The 10,583-nt window shown below is 37.6% G+C and overlaps 1 protein-coding gene and 1 non-coding gene across 2 annotated transcripts; both read left to right on the forward strand.

Moving 5' to 3' along the window:
- Nucleotides 1-2,780: 2,780 nt before the first annotated feature.
- On the forward strand, nucleotides 2,781-3,702 carry LOC124085203 (olfactory receptor 8B12-like). The gene is given in 2 exon segments (XM_046432750.1): nucleotides 2,781-3,145; nucleotides 3,147-3,702. Coding segments are annotated over 2 exon segments (909 nt in total). The 5' UTR covers nucleotides 2,781-2,792.
- A 6,109-nt stretch (nucleotides 3,703-9,811) lies between these two features.
- On the forward strand, nucleotides 9,812-9,884 carry Trnaa-ugc (transfer RNA alanine (anticodon UGC)). The gene has a single exon. It is a non-coding gene; the product is annotated as a tRNA-Ala (tRNA).
- Nucleotides 9,885-10,583: the final 699 nt, after the last annotated feature.

Below are 10,583 nucleotides of genomic sequence, written 5' to 3' on the forward strand. Positions count from 1 at the left end.
CAACTTTATTTTTCAAGAATATAATCAATGGTCATCATAGTGAACATGGATCTTTTGAAATTATTCCTCCTATATAACTTTAATTTTGTACCCTTTGACCAACATGTCCTTAACTCCCCATCCAAAACAAAGAAGTTGATTTTTAAAAAGTATTTTCCATTGAACTATAACATATTCCTTTTATGGTTACTGTATCTTATGTGTAAAAAATTCTTCCTTCTTTCCTGTTTTCTCCTAAATGCTCTATAGGCTTAGCTTTTACATTTAATTCTATGATTCATCATGCATTAATAGTATATGGTGTTAGATAGGGGTTAAGGATCATTTTAATCTATCTATATCATTATCATCTATATGTATATAGGTACTTGAGTCTAGGGGTTCAGGTCAGGGGCTTGGAGTCAGAGCTAGGCATAACTGTGGGCTCTGAAACATATTGTCTGTGTGAGCAACTTACCTCTAAAATGTATATCATTATTTAAGAAATAAATAGGACATATTTGTACAGAACTTTGGATCTTGGCAGCCAGGAGTCAGTATAAGGGCATTGTGTTAGGTACACCATTGGGTATTCAAAATGGTAATGATAATAATTTTTTTCCATAATAATTTTCTTTTAATTTACTGCACAAAGTGTTGAAAGAAAGAATTTTCTCTAAAAGCCAAATCAACTAATTCCAAGGGATAAGCAGACATTTCTTCTTCTTTAGGGAGGGTAATCTCTGAGGAAATAGTCTTGAGGGAGTCTCTATTTTAATAATAAGCCTGCTGAGATCTGCAATCCAGAATCAAACTCTTTATTGTCCTGTCATCCACAGGTCAGGAACAGATACTATCTCCTCTCTGGAAGCTGGAGGGGACTTTGGATAAATTAACAATTGTAAGTTGCATTCTTCAATGTAGAGAGGGTTATGAGATAAATTAGAGGTTCTGATCCTTTGACTGGGCTGAAGGAGAGAGCTCTGAGCTCCAAGCTGTCATCTCTCTTTTTTTTTTTCAAACTAGGATCAAAGTCCCCCCCCCCCACCCCCGCACCACCCCCCGTCCCCCCCATGCTGCTCCCCACTCTGGACATCTGCAAAACACTTAGGACCAATGTAAAAAAGAAAAAAAAAAGAAAAGAAAAACCTCCTTTAAAAAAATTACATTGGCAGTGGACTGAGAGGGATTAGTGCCCAAGCCCCAAGGAGCTTTAGCAACTCTGATTGGTCCAAGGAATTGAAAAGATATTGGAAGGATAGAACAGGAGGAAGAAGAATGAGAATTTACTGAGGGAGAGGGCCCCAAAGTGGGCCACGAGGGGAACTGGAGGTCAGGGTGTGGGTCTGGGTAGGGGTAGGGGCCCCCGTTGGTGAACAATGGAGGATCAGTGTATCCATGAGGTGGCATCAGTGGAGGAGGCCCACACATACCATGTGGAGGCATAGGACCTGGGTGACCCATCTGAGAGCCAAACGGAGGTCCTGGGGGGTGTATGCCCATTGGAGGAGGTCCAGGACGAGGCATTCCAGGTGGTGGTCGGGGTAGGGGTTGTTCCCCAGAGCCTGGAGGTCCAGCATTTGTGTGTCCTAAGCTATGAGGGCCATGGTGGGCCAGCTGCATCTGAGACATTCCTGGATGGGGCATCCCACCTGGTGGGAACGGGTGAGGATGAGAATGTCCATGACCAGGAGGTCCAGCCCCTGGGGTTCCTGCTGATGGAAGGCCATGTCCTCCAGTCCCAGGTGGCATAGGTGGTGGGGGCATGGCCGGAGGTGTCCCCTGGTGGGAGGGCTCCAGGAGGTGGCACGGAGGTGGGAAGAAGCCAGGAGGAGGCATGCCTGGTGGAGGACGCCCAGATCCCAGTGATGACACCACAGGATTGGGGGCAGAAGGTGTCATCTTTTATTCACCAAGTCTTTATCTTCCTCAGGACAATTTAGGCAAGAGTTAGTAGAGTATAGCTTTATGGATTTAACTAGAGAAAGGGGAGAGCCTGTCTTGACTGTGGTTAGCCACATAACATGGTAGCTACAAGGATAAACTGTGAGAGTCACACTGGGTGGGGGTAGGGGACTGTTGAAGTCCTCCTGACCGAGGTCAGTAGGTTTTTTTTTTTTTTGACTTTGGGCTAATTATTTAAACTTAGTTGTCTTATTTGTAAAATGAGGCTAATGATATTGTCACATAGCTCTTAGAGCAAAGCCCTTCACTATAACCCCTAAATAAATATTCACTTTAAAAAATTATTAGCAAATCTGTAGCCACATGAGCTAACAGTTCTTGGAAAAACCCAAGTTCTGGCTGCATAATTTAAAACATTAAAATTAATTTAAAAGTAAATAAAAATGCTGAATAAGGAAAAAAATTACAACAAAACCAACACAACTTCACCTCTTAATTTTACAGTGCTGATCCACAGTTAGAGTGGCTTCTGCCTGTCAGGACTTGCTCCAGGTAACAGGCCCAGGTGACAGCAACTGAAGCAGAGATGGGAGAAGGAAGAGCATAGGAAAGGGGCTGACTTCAAGATTTAAAAAACATCCTGCTGGCTTTTGGTGCCCCTCTCTTCAGCAGCATCAGCTCTCAATCTCTAGGCAGAGTGTAGCCTTGCATGCTGCTCTAGAGGTTAACTCACTTGCTGGTTCATTACTGCCCTCAGTGAATGGTTAAAACCTTCCCATCACTGTTTGAATCTCTCCTTGTGTTATTTTCCAAGAATAGGGGTAGATCTGGGAGGCTTGTGGTGATATTTCTTTCTCTATCAGTGGTACTTTGCTATTTTCCCCATAGGCCTCTTTCCTAAGAGACGAATGGCAACCAAGAACTCCTCTGTGACAGAGTTCATCCTCGCAGGCTTAACTGACCAGCCAGGCCTCCGGATCCCCCTCTTCTTTCTGTTTCTAGGTTTCTACATGGTCACTGTGATGGGAAACTTGGGCTTGATAATGCTGATTGGGCTGAACTCACACCTGCATACCCCCATGTACTTCTTCCTCTTCAATCTCTCCTTAATAGATTTCTGTTACTCCACCACCATTACCCCCAAAATGCTGATGAGTTTTATCTCAAAGAAAAACATCATCTTGCACTCTGGGTGCATGACTCAGCTCTTTTTCTTCTGCTTCTTCGTTGTCTCGGAGTCCTTTATTCTGTCAGCTATGGCGTAACCCCCTGGTGTACATGGTTACCATGTCTCCACAGGTGTGTTTTCTTCTCTTGTTGGGTGTCTATGGGATGGGATTTGCTGGGGCCATGGCCCATACAGGAAGCATAATGAGTTTGACCTTCTGTGCTGACAACCTTGTCAATCATTTCATGTGTGACATTCTTCCACTCCTTGAGCTCTCTTGCAATAGCACCTATGTGAATGAGTTGGTGGTCTTTATTGTTGTGGCCATTGACATTGGAATGCCCATTGTCACCATCTTCATTTCTTATGCCCTCATCCTCTCTAGCATCCTTCACATTAGTTCCACAGATGGCAGATCCAAAGCCTTCAGCACCTGCAGCTCCCACATGATTGTGGTTTGTCTTTTCTTTGGTTCTGGGGCTTTTATGTATCTCAAACCACCTTCCATTTTGCCCCTTGATCAAGGGAAAGTGTCCTCTCTGTTTTACACTATTGTGGTGCCCATGTTAAACCCATTAATCTATAGCTTGAGAAATAAGGATGTCAAAATTGCCCTGAGGAAAACCTGGGACAAAAAAATATTTTCTTAAGAAACGAACAGTATTTAAACAAGAAGATACAATGCTATGTTAATCATGTTTTTAATGAGGGATTTAAATTTTAGTGTTTCCCCCCTCTCTTTTACTGAAACAGAATTTTAAATCTTTGAGTGAGTGCTTAGTGCAGATCTAGTCTGTCTTATGCTTGCTCCATTTCAACTATTCCAAGATTTCTTTATGTAAATTTCTGCCATCATATGTAACTTAATCTTGAATGAGCCTTATAAATAATTTATTATAGTCTCCTTGCTTAACAGATATTAGAGACTCAGAAATACATTATTACTCATGGACACAAAATTACCTGGTCTCACAACTAGAACAACTCCTTGCTTTGTTCCTGCCCATGCAGGTTTCCCTTTAAAAGTATAATATATTACAGTCTGATTCTATTCACAATATAACTTCTCAATAAGTAATTTTTTAATGTTATATATTTTTGAGGGCAAAAGATGAAAAATTTTGTTTTTCTTGGCCAAACAATGAATGGAATGTATTAAAATTGTGTTATGTGGTTGGCATTAAGATTGAGGTTGCACCTGGGCTGGGTGGCATATCCATAGGATCCCAGCAATTTGCATGCTGAGGAGGATAATGAGTTCAAAGCCAGCCTTACTAATTTAGCAAGTCTTTAAGAAACTCAGCAAGACTCTTTCTCAAAATAAAAAATAAAAGGGCTGGGATGTGACTCAGTGGTTAAGTGCACTTGGGTTCAGTCCCTGCTACAAAAAAAAAAAAAATCTCAGCAATCAATTAAAATTTCAAACTGAAAACAGACACTTAGACAAAGTCTGGGTTGCTTGATCCAATTATCTTTCCTATGATGGTTTTACCCAGTAAAAACAAATATTAATTTTAGAAAATATTGCATATTAGTGCCAGTTGCCCTTTCCCTTTGCTTAGTGAGGTAATTTATATTTGCTGTAATGTGCAAAGCTAGAGAGATTTCCTGTTTTTATTCTAGGCTAATTCTGATTACAGTGGTCAAGGGGTTGATTTCACAAGCAGACTCCTTCGCACAGATGTGTGGAAACAGATGCTGGGATAGATTTTGAGGCAGCCCTGAGCTTGATCAGAGGAGCAGGAAGAACCTAAGAATAACCATCTAGGAGTCCTTGGAGGCAACTCCTTTATCTGCTTATCTGTCCTTCTGATTTTTTTTTCAACTATCCTCCTCCCATGCCCATTTTCTGGGTTGGAACATGGTGGACCACATAGTAAAGAGTTTGATTGGGGTAGCACTGCTTTTTGCCCCAGGTCATCCAAATATTCTGACTCAGGCTTCTGATCGGTCTCTGCTTCCCTTTCCTTTGGGCATCAGAAAGTGTGCACTTAGGACAACTAATATCTGTAGAAGTTTTTCTGAAACAGAAGTGATGTAAGTCTTGAAAGAGAGCCTCTGACTGTCCATTGACATCTTCCTGGAAGGGTTGGAAGGGGAAGTAGCGCTTATATCCATCTTGTGGTTGCAATAGCAGCCATGGGGAGATTGAAGAACCATCCCAGAGAAGTGTCATAAGCTAGCAGCAAAGCCAGGGGAGGAACCCCAATTCTCACATGGTCCCCATTCTCTTTGATAGAGATTGTGGATTTGCTGGGTTTATTTCCTTGTTTATGATTATATGGAAAGGGAAGTTAAGAAAGAAGGAAAAGGAAGTGATGATGACGGAATGCAGACATTGTCAGGAACTTCACATAGATCGTGATGCAGGCAGTATCCTGGAGGTGAGGAGAAAAGTGGTCTCAGAGAAGATAAATGACTTGCCTACAGCAGGGCCTGATTGAGACCTTTACAGGCCACCCATATACAATTCAGAATACTTTAAATTTCCCATATAGCACAAAACTTATATGTTGAAATTAAAGTAGCTTCTCTTTAGAATTTGTTTTAATTATAAAATTTTAGAGATGCTGTTCAAAATTGCCTGCTATTTTGGTGTCCTAAACATATGTAATCTGTCTTTTGGGTAAACCAAGCCATCCCCCAATTAAGAAATCTACTCAATGAAGGATTCACACTTGGAGCTATCTTACTTAAAAATCTACGGGAAGAATTGTATAAGGTGTTGAGAATCTCTGTTGCACTACCAATTCAGCAGAGAATTCCTGGCCAACTATCAAGGTCATAAGTAATAGGGGGAGGTTTCAGCTGTACATCTGACTTGGTGATGGTGGTGGTGGTGGGGGCTATAGGTATAAGCTTTGCCCTTTGGTTGGAATAAGGGAGGGATGGAAAATCCAGGTTCAGCCCCTGAGGTTGGGTCCCTGTAACGGCATATGAGAGCATTTTCTTTGTGACAAAAAAGAAGCCAGAATGAAGACCATATGATTCATTTAATGAAATTATAAAAGAGGAAAAACTACTTTCAGTGAAACAATCTGTCTTGTATTGTCTTGAAGGTGAAAATTATTGGGATGGAAAAGAAGAAAGTTTCTGGAGTGGTAGAAATGTTAGAGATATATCTATTTTTCAGGACTGTGCAGCTAAGAATTGTAAGTTTTGATGTACATGAATTTCATCTAAAAAAACCCTTTAATCACCATCATTGAGAATAGAGAATTAGTGAGGAATAAATTAGATAAGATCGACAGAATGCTGGCAATTGTTGAAATCGTGGGATGGTGGGGTATTATGTGAATTTATTTTACTCTTGTTTTCATAGTTGGAAATGTTCCATAATCCAATGTTAAAACAAAATTAATTTAAAATGGATCATTGAATGAAACATTAAAGCAAACCTAATACAGTTCTAGAATACATAGAAGAAAACTATATTAATAACTCTGGGCTAGGCAAAGAATTTTAGCACAAAATGCCACTGACCAAAGTATAAATTGGACTTTATAAAAATGTAGAATTCTATTCCTTGAAATGTACTACTAAGAAATTGAAAAGCATGCCAATTATTGGATGAAAATATTTTTGTTATATATTTAACAAAAGACTTATATCCAGATGCAATAATGAGAAAATATAATAGCTAAATAAGCAATGTATAGTCAACTAAGAAGATATATGAGTGTTCAGTAAGAATATGAAAATAGTATAAAAATCATTAATAATCATGGAATTATAAATAAATAATGTATCATACTATTATATATACAAAAGAATGGCTAAATTAAAAATGTTCACAATATGAAGTGTTGATGAGCACTTAGAATTCTCATTTATTGCTGTTGAACATATAAAATGGCAATACCATTTTGGAAAACCCTTTGGAAGATTTTTACAAAATTAAAATCACATGTATTGCATGATGTAGAAAATCCACTCTTAGATATTTACCAAAGTGAAATGAAACTATGTATCTACAAAAGACTTATGTATGGATACTCATAGAAGCTTTATTTATTTCAGTTCTAAATTGGAAACAATCCCAATTTCCCTCAATTGGTAAGTGAGTAAACAAATTGTGGTGTATGATTGAATACCACTCAGCAATAAAAAGGAATTAACTACTGATATACATATGAATTAATTTCAACATTAGTAAATCTCAAAACTTTATGCTCAGTGAAAGGAAAATGACTCAAAAGTATATAAGCTGAATAACATTTTTTATAAAATTTGAAAATAGACAAAATAAGCGTAGTGAGAGAAAGCAGGCAGTAATTTTCCAAGATCAAGGGTGGGAATTATTCATTATGTTAGGAATTTTTTGGGTTATGAAAATATCTTATATATTGAGTGGTTGTTACATGGATATATATGTTGTCCAAAATTATTTGACTAAACACATAGATTAGGTTCTTTTTGTTGTATTTCAGTTATACCTCATAAGGTAGATTTAAATGTCCATAGACAACATATAAATATCCAAGGCCAACAAACATAAAATAAATTGCTGACTCACATACAAAAACATGTTAAAAAGATAGTGCACCATGATCAAGTGGGGTTCATCCCTGGGATGCAAGGTTGGTTCAAAAAGGAAATCAATAAATGCAATTGACCACATCAATAAGACAAGAATCACATCTCAATAGATGCAGAAAAAGCATTTGACAAAATTCAGCATCCATTCATGTTCAAAACAGTAGAAAAACCAGGAACATACCTCAACACTGTAAAAGCTGCTAAACCCAAGGCCAACCTCATTCTAAATGAAGGAAAACCTCAAAGCATTACCTCTAAAAACTGAAACAAGACAGGGATGCCCTCTTTCACCACTTCTATTCAACATAGTCCTCAAAACCCTAGCCAGAGTAATCAGACAAATGAAAGAATTTAAAGGTATACAAATAGGAAAAGAATAGCTCAAACTGTCTTTATTTGCCAATGACATGATTCTATATTTAGAAGATCCAAAAAACTACTAGAAAGTTCCTAGAACTCATAAACGAATTCAGCAAAGTATCAGGGCTTAAAATAAATACCAATAAATCAGTTGCATTTCTATACACCAAGGATATATTACCAGAAAGCAAAATCAGGAAAACTATTCCTTTTATAGTAGCCTCAAAAAATATTTGGGCATCAACCTAACAAAAGAGATAAAAGACATCTATAATGGAAACTACAGAATGTTAAAGAAAGAAATTAAAGAAGACATTAGAATATGAAAAGATCTCCCATGTTCCTGGATAGGCAGAATCAATATTATCAAAATGGCCATACTACCAAAAGTGCTATACAGATTTAATGCAATTCCTATTAAGATCCCAAAGAAATTCTTCACAGAAATAGAAAAAGCCAACATGAAATTCATTTGGAAAAATAAGAGACCTAGAATAGCTAAAGCAATCCTAGAGTGAAAAGTGATGTGGGAAGCATTACAATACCAGAACTTAAATTATACTACAGAGCTATAGTAACAAAAACAGTATGGTATTGGCACCAAAACTGACATGAAGCCCAGAGGAACAGAATAGAAAACACAGAGACATATCCACATAAATACAGTTATCCTAGACAAAGTTGCCATAAATGTACACTGGAGAAAAGATAGCATCTTCTCAACAAATGGTGCTGGGAAAACTGGAAATCAGAAAGTAATAGAATGAAATTGAACCCATATATCTCACCCTGCATGAAACTCTACTCTAAGTGGACTAAAGACCTAGACATTAGACCGGAGACCTCACACTTACTAGAAGAAAAAGTAGGCCCAACTCTCCAACATGTCAGCTTGAGAACCAAATTCCTCAATAAGACACCTAAACCCCAATAAGTAAAATCAAGAATCAATAAATGGGATGGTATCAAACCAAAACGATTCTTTACAACAAAGGAAACGATTAAGAACATGTACAAAGATCCTACAGACTGGGAGATAATCTTCATTACCAGTACCTCAAATAAGGCATTAATTTTCAGGATACACAAAGAACTCAAAAAATTCAACACCAGAAAAATAAATAACCCAATCAATAAATGGGCAAAGGGATTGAAGAAACACTTAACAGAAGAAAAAAAATATAAATTGTCAAAAAATATATGAAAGAATATTCACATCTCTACCAATTAGAGAAATGCAAAATAAAACTACACTGAGATTTCATCACACTCATCAGATTGACAGTTATAAAGAATACAAATAACAATTAATGTTGGCGAGGATGTGGGGAGAAAGGTACTCTCATACATTGTTGGTGGGACTGCAAATTGGTGCAACCACTCTGTAAAGCAGTATGGAGAGAAGCATAGAGACCTGTTATCCCATTCCTTGGTCTATACCCAAAGGACTTAAAACCAGCCTATTTCAGTGATGCAGCCACATCAATGTTTATAGCAGCTCAACTCATATAATATCCAAGCTATGAAAACAACCTAGGTGTCCTTCAATGGATGAATGGATAAAGAACGTGGTATATATACATAATGGAATATTACTCAGCCATAAAAAGAGTGAAATTATGGCATATGCCAGTAAATAGATAGAACTGGAATATATGCTAAGTGAAATAAATCAATTCCAAAAAACCAAAGGATGAATGGTTTCTCTGATTTGTGGATGCTAACCCAGAAAAAGGGAGGTTGGGGATGGGACTAACAGAAATCCATTGGACTAGACAAAGGGAAATGAAGGGAAGAGAGGAGGGAGGGGAATAGAAAAGACAGAATCAATTGGACATTACTTTCCTAGCCCTGGGGGCTGGGGATATAGCTCAGTTGGTAGAGTGCTTGCCTTGCATGCACAAGGCCCTGGGTTCAATCCCCAGCACCACCAAAAAAAAAACAAAAACCAAAAAAACAAAAAAAACTTTCCTAGCCCTGTATTTGTATACATAACCAGGGTAACTCTACATCATGTATGACCATAAGAGTAGGAACCTAAATAGAATAAGTTATAATTTATGCATGTATATTTTACCAAAATACATTCTACTATCACATATAACTAAAAATAAAAAATAAAAATGTTAAAAATAAATTGCTGAAGCTCAACTTAATTTGTAATCACATAAATATGAATTAAATAATGTGGTGATATTATTAGCATCAAATTGGCTCTATTTGTTGGGAAATTAAAAAAACATGGGAAAAAGACATTTTCATATTTTGCTGATAGGAGTGTAGTTAGTTGAAAAATGCCTTTTGTAAGAAGTTTTTGGAAATATTCACAAAAAAGTACATCATTAGACATAGCAAATTTTTTTAGATCAAGCTAGGAATTTATTCTCAAAATAAGTAAAATAAGTCAGGAAGAGAAGAACAAATACTACATGATCTAATTCATATGTGGAATCTGAAAATGTTGACCTTATAGAAGGAGGGAGTAGAATATTGGTTACCAGAGCCTGGGGGAGGGTATGGAAAAAGGGGATGGAGAGGGTTGGTCAACAGGCACCAAGTTACAGGAAGGAACAAGTTCTGGGGTTCTATTATATAAAACAATGACTGTAGTTTAATAACACTACAAATTTCA

The sequence above is a fragment of the Marmota monax genome, unplaced genomic scaffold (genome assembly GCF_021218885.2).
Source record: "Marmota monax isolate L192 unplaced genomic scaffold, Marmota_monax_Labrador192_F-V1.1 WCK01_AAM20220418_F8-fsc00062, whole genome shotgun sequence".
NCBI lineage: Eukaryota > Metazoa > Chordata > Mammalia > Rodentia > Sciuridae > Marmota > Marmota monax.